A 12,648-nucleotide genomic window follows, 5' to 3' on the forward strand; every position below is an offset into this window, starting at 1 on the left:
GGTGTCTTGACCAACTGAATCCCAGGCCCCTGGACCCGTGCTGTGCTGGCTCCCACGGGATTAGAGTCAACTGGACACATTGCTTCCCAACTCCCCTTCAATGACGGCAGGAGTAGTTAAAGGGCTTGTTAAACATTTAGCAGGAAAGTGAGATGGAGTCTGGAGGAATACATCCAAGACGGGGAGACCAATCAGTTCCTGAGACACCGACAGGCATGGAGATTCTATAGCTCATCCCATCCCTTTCGGTGGCTCCAGCGCAGATGCCGCTGCCCTTCCCAGGTGCAACTTCCACGCCCCCCAGGCTGGTGAGCACCAAGGAGGGCACAGATGTGCTCCGTCTTCCTCTGAGCTCCAGAGGGGGCGTTAGAAGGGGCTCCGAGCTGTGTGTCCCGGTGAGCCTTCCAAGGCTCATCAAAGACACTTGAGGGGGGGACTGATGTTTTCACAGAAAACATCCAAAACGCCTCATTCCCTTGGTTCTAAAATATCATTTATATAAAGATTACATCCAATTTAACAGCTTTTCATGAAACATTACCCCCAAAACTGCAAGAAACATCCCATCTCAAATGATGCAACTGGAGAAAATCAATATTTCTTAAAGCTGGAACATGCGAGCCTAACTATATATTGGAAATTCTATAGCTCCGCAGATGGTCCTGAGAAACCTTAGAGAAGACGGAGGGAATTGCTGGCAGCTCTCATTTTTCATGTGTTACTGATTAATTTGCTCTTTTCTGTTTAGCCATCCACTGAAACAACTCAAGTCCATGATAGGAAACAAGCTCGATGTTTTCAGTTTTATGCTGTGGAATCACAAAGATGCCACGTGGCTTAGGAATCCAGCTGTGTCTGTGCATCTAGGTACCGAGTATTAGGAATAACTCAATATTAATTTTGAAAAGCTAATAAAAGGCATGTGGCAATAGAATAAAATAAAGATAACTGAAGATCAAAAAGTGCTCCAATAAACTGCTGTCTCCTACTTTGAAAGAAGAAAAAGTCCGAAGGGACCCCTCTACTATTGTACTCAACCCCACCGCCTCCATCTGTGTCTGGGGCCTCCCTGAGGTATGTGGTCCCACCACAGGGCCAGGCGAGAGTGGCTGCGCTCGGATGAAAAATGGCAGAGAGCGAGCCTGCACACAGCTGCACACCTGGGGAGCACCCTGTGTACTTAACTTTGTTCTTTGCTCGGCTGCAGAAATGCCATTTGACAAATTCGGTTACTTTATAAGATCAAACACAGCCATTCATCCCATCTTCCCTCCCCCACCAAAGGAATGCATTCTTCCCTTTGAAAGCTCTAGTGGAACCAAGCAGAAAGTTTGCAACTTTCCATGGCTCCCCACTGCCTACTCAATTAGGTCAACACCTGGGCCTGGCATTCAGACCATTCTTCAGTGTGACTCGGCCGTCCCTTCAGACCTCTTCTCTCAAGGGTTCAAGACCTCAGGCCGACTCTTCCTAACACAAACTGCTTTCACGTCTCACCCCATCTTTCAGGTCCTGACGCACCTACCACTCCCTGGACAGGGCTTCCATATTCTCTCACGTGGGACAGAAGCCTTTCCCCCTCTGGACCTACCTCTTCCGCCCTGTGTGTCTCTCTAGAGTTCTTACCATAGTCTACCTATTGTCTTTCTTACATAGTTATTTGGACACTCATCTTACCCTTTATCGTTGTCTCCCTCCCTCTACTAGATGACAGGCACCTAAGGTCAGCAAGCAGCAAGCCTCCACACTGCCTCCAGAGCCCATCTCAGGGCTTTGAACAATGCCAGCTTATAAACTCTCAACATACAGTAGACGATCAATAAACATTGACTGAGCTGAGCTGAGCTCAATATGCAACGTGTCAGTTTCATATTGTCAAGCGAGGGTTTGTTTTTGTTTTGTTTTAATTTGTATTGGTGTATAGTTGATTTACAATGTTGTGTTAGTTTCTACTGCACAACAAAGTGAATCAATTATACATATACACGTATCGACTCTTTTTTAGACTCTTTTCCCATATGGGCCATTACAGGGTATTGAGTAGAGTTCAAGTTACGCGAAGCCGCTGAATGATAATTTATGCACTCTGCTTGCCCTCTGTCTGCTCACATTTCAAAGGACATAGAGTACTGTTGCCTGGAAATCACACTCTTCAGCATCCTGTGCTTGTCTAACAGAGACAGAAAAATCATGCTGATGATAATAATAATGTGAGGACAACGATGATTATGATGACAACTCAATAAACACTCACTGAGAATTTACCATGTGCCCGATTAAGTCCTTCACATGCATTCTCTCCTTTTATCCTCACAGTCAGATTAGGCTTGTTATCCTCATTTTTAGATGAGAAAATGGAGGCTTTGGTTAAATAACTTGCCCAAGTTTGTACAGCCAGTAAGTGGCACAGCCAGGATACGGGCACAGAACACTTGACCCCTATACTCTAAACCTCCTGACCACAGGCCACAGTGTATCGAGGCTACAACAGGGGTCAGGGTCGTGGAGCGGAGGAGAGGATACATGACTGATGGCAGAAGCCTAGGAAAATTCACGAATCAGATATGCATGCTGACATCAGCTTCTGCCACGTCATCCTGAGGGCTGTCCGACAGGACTTTCTGGAACGATGGAAATGTTCTATACCCAAGCTTTCCAGTACAGTAGCCATGAGCCACATGTGGCTATTGAACATTTTTTTAAATGTAGCTAATGCAACTGAGGAACTAAATTTTTAATTTTATTTAATGCTCATTAATTTCAATTTGAATGTAAATAGCCACCTGTCACTAGCAGCTACTATACCAAAGAGGGAAGTTTTCGATCCAAGGACAACCACATCAATATCTGTCTGGCACAGTGAGACTGAATGAGGTGTTTGCTGTTTTAAAAACTGATTTGCTTAGAGCCCAGCACAGACATGGTCTTACTCTGAAAAAGGTACGATACACAAAATAACTCCTTCTGCTGCTTTACAGCACTTTAACCTGTCAAAGCATTTTACCACCTACAAACTCATACATCTCATGCTCGTAATCACCTTTGAAAATTCTCCTGATCTCTGCCTAAAGGCTATGTGATAAAGACCTTGAATGAGAGAAAGGTAAAAAACAAAAAAAAATTGTGAAAAATCATCAACCCAATTCATTGTCTCCGTTTGACACAAACATACACGTTCTCTAAAATTCTAAGGTATCACTTTCACTTTCCTCCCGCGGAGCACACCAGAAAACATCCTGACTTTTGAGTGAGCTTCTGAGATGTTACAGATATTGACACCAAGTCCTATGAAGAACTTCTCAGCTAAGTAATACGCTAATCTCTTTGAATGGAGGTTGATTTAATCGGTGGAATTAATAAGGCATAAAAAACAGCAGGCCCAGCAGATAATACTGCTATTATCTTGGTGGGAAGAAGAATAAGGAGAGAGCTATTCATAAAAAGTTAGAGATTTTGCAGTATTTCCCTAACCTAGAAGAATAAGGTTAAGTTTTCGACCACTTTAGAGAAAAGGTAACCCTTGTACACTGTTGGTGGGAATGTAAACTGGTGCAGCCACTGTGGAAAACAATAGAGAGGTTCCTCAAAAACTAAAAATAGAACTACTATATGACTCAGCAATTCCACTCCTGGGTATGTATCTTGAAAAAAAAGAAAACACTAATTCTAAAAGATACATGCACCTCAATGTTCATAGCAGCAATATTTACAACTGACAAGCTATGGAAACAACTTAAGTGTCCATCAGCAGATGAATGGATAAAGAAGATGCGGGGTGTGTGTGTGTGTGTGTGTGTGTGTGTGTGTGTGTGTGTGTGTGTGTGTGTGTGTGTGTGTGTGTGTGTGTGTGTGTGTGTGTGTGTGTGTGTGTGTGTGTGTGTGTGTGTGTGTGTGTGTGTGTGTGTGTGTGTGTGTGTGTGTGTATGGATACACACACACAATGGAATACTACCCAGCCATAAAAAAAGAATGAAATTTTGCCATCCTCAACAACATGGATGGACTTGGAGGGCATTATACTAAGTGAAATAAGTCAGACAGAGAAAGACAAATACTGTATGATATCGCTTATATGTAGAATCTAAAAAACTACAACAAACTAGTGAATATAGCAAAAAGAAGCAGACTCGCAGATATAGAGAACAAACTAGTGGTTACGAGTAGGGGAGGAAGGAATGGGAGGTACAAATTACTGGATATAAGAGAGGCTCAAGGATGTATTGTACAATATGGGGAATACAGCCAACATTTTGTAATAACTGTAAATGGAAAGTAACCTTTAAGAATTGTATAAAAATTTTTTAAAAGTTTTTTTTTAAGTTTTGGACCAATTAGATTCATCTCATCACTGACACAGGAAATAACTGCAACCTTACTTACCCTAGTCTCTCAAAACTTAAAACCTTTGTCGCCAGACCCTCTACTTTCTCCCATATGCCATAGTAGTTTAGATGCCAAGCTCTGCCCACTGTACTTCCAAAATATCTTTTGCATTGTTTTTTCGTTTTTATCTTCACTGCCAACACCTAATTCCTATGTCTTGCCGAGAACACCACAACAGATTCTTACCTGACGTCCTTCCGCAAACGGTCTCATTACTCTAATCCAGTGGTCCTCAAAGTGTGGGGTCTGGAACCCCTGGACGGAGCCCACGCGTTCTAACTCCTCAGATGGTTCAGGCTTCTCTGCCACCGCTCCCCTCCGCACCCCTGAGCGGCCGTCAGACTGGCCAGCTGACTCCCACCCAGTTACGCAGGCCGCCTCACCTCTGCTCCTCCACCCTCTGTCTAGAGCATCCCTTGCTCCTTCCCTCTCTGCCTGCTGCAATGCTGCTCATCCTCTAAGATGCAGCTCACACACCAGTAGCCTTTCAACCTACCCTCAGCTCCCAAAACAGGTAACCTCTCCCCACATAGAATCCCTATCATACTTCGTGACACTTGGATTTGCATTAGGATTTTGCAAACTTCCTATTGACTCAGCCACTTTGTCGTCGCCCTGAGAACAAGCACCGTTTCTTATATAACTTTATCCCTCAGGGGAAAAAAAAGCGGTAAACGCTCGTGATTTCTAAAATCAGAGCCGGAATGTTGGAGTGGGTATAGCCTTTCCCTAAAATGGTTTTTCCAATGTTTTAACTTTCCTCGTGAAAGCTCTTCTCAATTACTCCAAAGCTACCAAAAAACAACCAAAAATACTCCAGGGATAAAAACCTAGCCTCATCCCTAATTTAACCCAGGAATAAACATTTTACTTCATGGACGCATTCAACAGACTTTTATGCATGCAAATTATGTGCCAGACAACAGTGGATGAGATAGATAGGGTCCCTGCTTAAGGACCATAGAGCTGACATTCCAGCTGACAATAAAAATGAAAGAATGAACACGTTCAGATACTGAAAGAGCTCTGAAGTACACACATAAAAAGGCAGGAAGTGCTGGATGGTTGGAGTGTATAATACAGATGGTCAAGGAAAAGAAAGGCTTCCCTGAGGAGGTGGTATTTGAATCAAGACCTGAATGACAAGTCATAAGAAGACCTGGGGTCGAGCATTCCAGGCAAAGGAGGCACAGTACAAAGGCTCTGGGATGGGACCAAGCTGGGTGTGCTCAGAAAGGAAGATAGAACATAGCAGTAGAGGCTAGTGTGATGGGGCCGGGGGCAGGGAAGTGTCTTGAGGAGGTATGAAGAGGCATCTTTACCTTTCTCAGTGTCTTACAAAACTTGTCCCTACTTTATAAATGCAGGGAGATTCTCCCTAGGGAATATGTGTGTAAATTCCTCTGAGATTTTCAAAGGAAAGAATTAAATATCCAAAGAAGGTAGAAAATTAATTAAGAAAAAGGAAATTACACTTACCATTGGAAATAGCACATATTCTCTGAGGAAATCCTGAGAGTCAAACTGATTATAGTCTCCAAAATCAGCTGAAAAGAAAAGAAGGGTAAGGAGGGTAGTCTTTATTATATGACATTAAAGATGGAATAAAATAGGGTAAACTTATCACCACATTTACTCTCGCCACTTTATCCTACTTCTGTACTATTATTAAATAAAAACAGTGCCAAGATGGATTTGATGTTACTACCACTTTTACATAGCAATAATGTAAATATCAGCACGTGAGCACTGCTACATAATTTTCTAGAAAGAATGGGGCAATTTGAAAGTGATTCCTAAGCTATTTAAAAAATTTAAAACAAATCTATATTTATCTTTTTATTAAATATTCACCAATACATATCTTAATAATATCTGCCAAGGGGACTTTTTAACTCAAGGTTAATTTAGAGAACTGAAGAGCCAAACCCATCTGCATCTCCTCATATATTTGCAGCTGGAAATTCCCACTGTAAATCACCCTTGGCAAGCATCCTTGCAAATTTTTACACCTCCTAAACAACTCCACATGTTATAAGATGCCCAAAGTTCTGTTTTGTCCTATTTTCATCTCACAGTTGTAAGTCTGAGCACATGTAAAATGAATACAGTGAGCCTCTATCATAAATCTATAAATGTCTTGCTTCTAATCCTACTTGCTCTCAAAAAAAAAAAAAAACTCAAAGCAGCATGAAATTTTAATTTCATGTAAAATGTTTAGCATCAGGTAGACATGGATTCGGGTATCTTTTAGGTAACAAGAACTAGAGAGTGAGGGGATCCACACAGAAGGCCGTTACCAAGAAGGCAAAGATGCATCTACAAACTCAGCACATAACTAATTAACAAGGTGAGGCACTCAGGATCACCAAAGATCGTGAGCTCTGCCTAATTCCAAGGTCAGTTATCTGTTGTCATATTTCATCACAACTTTTATCTCTGTTGATGTGGCTTTCTAACTGCCCATAAGGGTTCTCAGAAAAATTATTTTACAAATATTATAGCTAGAGGAGGTTTCATCAGACTGAACAGTGAGCTTCAAGGACCCAAGGAAAAGGGAACCCAGAGTAAGTTCACCAACTTCCTTCAGCCTGAAAGCTATCACTAGGGTCCTCCAATATCCAGGATGCCTGTAATGAGCCCAATGATTAAAGAGTGAGAGGGGAAAAAAGAGAGTGAGTGAAAAGGAAGCATTTTAAAGGAGAAAGACCCAATATGAAGATGAGGGACCCATTGGATCTTCTCTCTCTTCTCCCCACTAAGGGTGTCTTCTCCACTGTTTTAATGATTTTTCAGTTATAACCACGGATGGTTTCGTTATATCATTCTGGGCATTGCTCCTTCCCCTTCCAGTGTTAGGTGAACAGATGAGATACAACATATTTTGCACACTTCCAATCCACAGGGGAACAGGAGAAGCTAACTACTAAGAATCATACATCCAACAAAAATCGCTAACCCGCTAATACCCCCAAAATGAAAGTTATCAAGGAAAGGCTGCCTCTTTAGACATTTCAAACCCAAAAGGTTTAACTTCAGTGCAGTTACAGATGGGAAGTTCAGTTCTCAGCTTCTACAACAACAATCCACACAGCAAGGACTTGGCGGCTGGCAGGCTTGCATTTGGACGGTACCTGATTTTAAAGAAAATCATGACTACAAGGGAAACTTGTCTCTCTTTAAAAATTATACTTTTATCTTGTTTTCAACATGACTAAAGACAATGAAGCTACCCCTCAATAAAGAGTAATGTATAAATATATGTAAAAAATTACATGGTGTGTTACGTAAATATGTGTAACAATTTAGAGAAGATAAAAACATAGGTGTCTGGTCAATCTAAGTAGGACAAGTTGAAAGATAAATGTACTCTAACACACATTTGTTGTTCCACATTACAAGCTTGCATTTTAAATGTCTCTCTTTAACTGTGTCGGAATAAGTTACACTACAATGTTTTAAGCTCTCACACTTGAAACTGATGTGAAAGTCACACAGTCATAGCGTCAAGCCACAAAATATGACCACGTTGGGCAGTGAAAAAATTCTAAGAAAATGTTCCACCAACCCTGCAATGTAGCTTTACTTAGAGGCGGGATGAAAGCTGCTGTTTCTTCAAATAAAACTAAAATTATACAAGCATGAGCAATTTGCAAACAGCTTTGAGAAATCCAACATCCTGCCTCCAAAAATCACTATCTCTGCATTTTTAATGTAAGATACCTTGAAATGAAAAGTGAGAGTTACTAAGGGATCGTTTAAGTAAATTTAACTTTTCCCTCTGAGAGGCCAGCAACACCAGCATCCAACAGAAGACGGACTGTCACACACCGGTCCCCACTCTCTTACCTTGCACAGCTAAGCCCGCCAGGCGGATCACCTGTTCCAGTGTACATCGCAACCGCCCTTCAAGCACGTCTTTTTTGACTTGCAGGTAATACTGATATCTGTTCATGGAAACAGAAGAACAAATAACCTTAAAAACACATACTTGGAATACATTCCCACGACATCGATGCCTCTGGATGTGAAACCTTATGTACACAGCAGGATACACAGGTGATGTCGATAAAGGTCAGATCTATAGAAGATGGAAAGTGACCTCTGCCTGTGTTTATCTTTGTTTGATGTGGCAGGTGCCACGTCCCGTTCACTCTGAGTTTGAGAGCGTTCTCATCACATCATTTCACTGTGGGCCGGCAGGATGAACTACTGATAAGGACCAGCTCTTCACAACAAGAGACCAAGAACGAAAACGCTCTTCCACACTTCGACAACCACAACAGCACAGCTGCCAAAGCCATATTCAACAGTGTGTGCACTCCTGAAAAACTTCTGGAGACACACCATTTCTTAAAACCCAAGGCTTGGGAGAGTAGAAGACAAATAGGCCAAATCATTGAGAATTCTGCTCATGGACAGGATAAAGCTTTTCAGAGCCAGGCTCACCCTCCACATCTGTGACTCACAAAAAATCTAATCAAATGTGATACAGAGCCTTCCAACCCAAAGTACATCCTCCAAGCAGCAAAGTTCAGACAGACAGAATGTGCCCATGCACAACATCAACCTCAGACTAGACCACTGTTCTAGAAACTAATACAGCGTTATTGTTTCCTCGCCAGTAAAATCGCACTTAGAATTACCTAAGCACTTAGAAATCTCCTCATCCCAAGCCTTTACATCCCAGGACTCCACTTCCTTTGACCATACTCTTAGAACACAGCTACCTCTAGAACAGTCACACTTTTTAGGCATTAATTCTTGGCAAATGCTAACAACCTTTTTGCTCCTGGTAACCATAACTCTGTACTTCTTCAAAATTTTGGCATGTCAATCAAGGGAACTCAGGAGTGACCCAAAGCCCAGCTCTCTTGGAGAGAGGCAATCAGCCCTGAGAGCTAATTATTACTGCCTCTACCTTGATATCATGGACATCATTACATATCAATCCAACACCTATTTGAGCAGAAGAATCAGGCTCGACAAAATAGTCTCTACTTCTCTCCTCTTGGGTTTACGGGACAGGGTAAAGACAACCAGGTCTGTCTCTGGTGGGAAAACCTACACTCAAATTAGAAGGACCAACACTCGGAGTTATCTAAAGTTTTTTTTAGTCAAACTTAATGTCTTAATAGAAAAACAACCTATTTTTCCTACTACCATTCTATCTTTCACCTAAAATATTCAAAATCATTTTACAGGGTCCAGTATCGAATCAATAATTTGCCTTCTTGTCAATATCAGTTGGCTAAATCGATTAATGTACATAACAAGTACCTTCACTGCTTTTCAGAGACAAGTCCCTGGTACCTGTAGAAAACCTTTGTGTCCACTCACCACTCTGAGCTCAGTGGACACTGCCCTGACCTCACCTAGTCATTATATCCTTAGCTGGTTAGAGGCATCATGGATTCTAAATCCTAACAAATAGGAACAGAGGTTTCATATAAGAACTTGGGATTAAAAATCTTTTGTTGGTAATGAAGTGGCAGCTCTGCTGTTTCTGAACGTGCACAATTTGGAGCTAATACTAGATAGGATACTTTGAAAAATCCTGTGAAGTTGAAGGCACCACCTTTGTGTGTGTGTGTGTGTGTGTGTGTGTGTGTGTATTTTTTTTCTTTGTTGAGGGAGTTTCTGGCAATAATATATGATAGAGGGAAAAGGGGAAGTCATGACCTCCTCTTCATTCTTCATAGGAGAGAATCAGAGTAAATGAAAACACTTTGAAGCAATAATTGTAAACGAATTAAAAGAAACAGCATGAGAATGAATCAAAGTATTGAAGACTAAAGAAACCTGAATTGCTGCAGTTAAAATATGCCATGTTCCCTTCTGGCTTCCTTTCTTCCCCTGTTCACTAAGGTCAAGTCCCCAAGCTCTGGCATATTTTTCAAATGTTTCACACAAGGTGAGTTACCATCACAGAAGGGTGGTTCCATGCATTCCCATGATCCACATGCCTGCTGTGTGCCTGCATGTCTCCCATTTCAAGGGGAAAGAGACAGCCAGCCTGCACATGGCAAGTGCCAAGGGTCGCAGGTTCCACGGTTTCATTCAGCAAACCAAGAGCTCCAACAAAAATACTCTACACTAGCACCTTTGCTTCAAGGAGTGTGCACCCTATCGAGTCCAAGCAAAGCTCAGGGCTTTTATAACCTTACAGATTTATGCCTAAAAACATAATCTAATGATGCACACTATTAGTTCATCTCCTAGGAGAAAGCTCAGTAAAACCTGAACTAAGAGGGAAACACAGACTTCAGAAGCCTTCTTCTCATGCAAAGCTACAGCACATGTTTTCGGTTGCATCCTCCATCTTCCTTCATGGTTTTTCCTCAGCACCCACTGCCATGCTCTTTCCCTGTCACCAGACTGGTTCTCGGTTTTCCTCTGGTGCCTGTCTTGTGCCTCAGGGCCAGTTCTCCAGGAAACAGCAAAAGGTCCACTCATTCATGTGAGGAAACTTTTCCTTCAAGAGATTTTAGGAATTGCCTGGGAGCCATTCATAGAAGACCTCTTATGTTTATAACCTAGCCAGTTCTCAAAAAGGAGAACACCTTCCTGTAGAAACCCAGGCAAGCAAGGGGGTCCTTAGTCATCAAAGACCTTTTAAGTACCAAGAGTTCACTGTGAAAGCAGATAGGTCTTTGAAGAAGAGCCACTTAGAATCTGAAGACCATACTTTCAAAACTGGGGGAATAAGAAGAAAAGAGGGATGACGAAAAGTGTTGACATCATCCTATGGCCAGAGGAGCCCGCTGTGTCTTTCTTCAGAAAAACTAAAGGATATTTTTTTTTTTTTGTTAATAAAAACAAAAAAAAACAACCAAAGAACTAAAAAAACCAAAACCTCACAATAGGAAGGAATGTTAGTGTTTATTAAAGGAAGGTACAATGGGAGTCTAAAAACAACAGCAAGAACAACACACACAAAACGCAAAAACCCAAACAAACCAGAAGACACAATTTCAAGGTGGGAAAGGATGGTAATGTTTGCCTACTCCTCCGTCCTATTCAAACAGTGTTTGAAACTCTTCTACATGCATTCACTGCTTCGTATCTGCAGTTGTTTCGACTCATTTTCTGCTCTCCAAGCCCAGGAGACACATGGATATTAACAAATATTCATTAAGCACTTCCTATACGTCTAAGTCGGCTAGATTCTGAGGACATCCTGGAGAAGTCTAAGACAGTCTGCCCTGCAGGGATGCTCATCATCTCTCGGGCCACTGCTGTCACGTTTCTCTCTCCAGTGCACTATATAAGGGTTTAATGTTTAAGAACCAATGAGAAAAGCATCTTAAAAGGTGTTATCCTAGCATTATCTGCCATAGCTAGGGCCTTTTACACGTCACCTTGGAGGCAAAAATGATCAGCTGAGACCTTGGGAAATATAATCCACAGCACCCAGCAAAACAATAGTTAAAGTTTTCTTAACCTGCTGATCCCAACTTTCATCCACAATTATCACTTCTATAAAATGTATAAGCAGGTTCTATCTATTATAGATCCATCCCACGCTAGGCAACAGCGAACCCCAATCCACTAGCAAGGAACACCAGGATTGTTCCTGGTCATTTAGGTTAAATGTAGGCTTGTGCTGGTAAGCAAAACCAAGGAGCTGAAGAATGCAATGCCCCTTCCTGCAAGCCATCCAGACTACGAGAGAATCTGAACAGCGTTAATGATATGGTGTGATTGTCATTTGAGACTGTGGATATTACTATATGAGATCACAGAAACAGGAATGGAATCTGAACCACTTTGCTAATTGATTGTTTGCTACGTTTCTGCTCAAAAGGTACTTTTATAAGATATAATAATTCTATCCTATATGAAGACCAAATTAGAGAATATGAGCTGAAATGCTATTTCTAGAATGTTTGGTTTTTGCTTATTTTTGATTAGAGATTCAATTCTCACAGCAGCAAAATATAACACTGAATCCTATTTTGGAAACATGCAATTTCATGGAAGTATACTCCACTCCACCCTGTCATAGCTTTGGGTGGAGGGGAAAAGAAAAAAAACCAATCCTTGTGCCAGGAAAGTAAGTATTTGCCAACTTTCCAAAGGGATCCTCTTTGAAAACCCAAACCCACAAGGAAAGCTTTTAAATATTTTTTATATTCAAAGACCTGGAAATAGTCCATCTGACTGCTGAGGTCCAATGAATGGTTTTAGGTGAAGATTTTGCTCTCCCTCTAAGAATTGGTGAACATAATTATGCTTATTGAACAAGGGTAACATTTCTATTTT

The 12,648-nt window shown here is 41.5% G+C and overlaps 1 protein-coding gene across 1 annotated transcript in view; it reads right to left on the reverse strand.

Annotated features, from left to right (window-relative positions):
• Window positions 1–12,648, reverse strand: part of PTPN14 (protein tyrosine phosphatase non-receptor type 14) — a gene marked incomplete at both ends in the record, with an annotated part of 99,785 nt that overhangs the window by 39,864 nt on the left and 47,273 nt on the right. The window contains 2 exons of the mRNA XM_079696991.1: window positions 5,863–5,930; window positions 8,233–8,330. Of these exons, the coding sequence (XP_079553117.1) occupies window positions 5,863–5,930; window positions 8,233–8,330 (166 nt within the window). The remainder of the gene's footprint in view (window positions 1–5,862; window positions 5,931–8,232; window positions 8,331–12,648) is intronic.

Source organism: Hyperoodon ampullatus, assembly GCF_949752795.1.
Source record: "Hyperoodon ampullatus genome assembly, chromosome: 2".
Classification (NCBI taxonomy): domain Eukaryota; kingdom Metazoa; phylum Chordata; class Mammalia; order Artiodactyla; family Ziphiidae; genus Hyperoodon; species Hyperoodon ampullatus.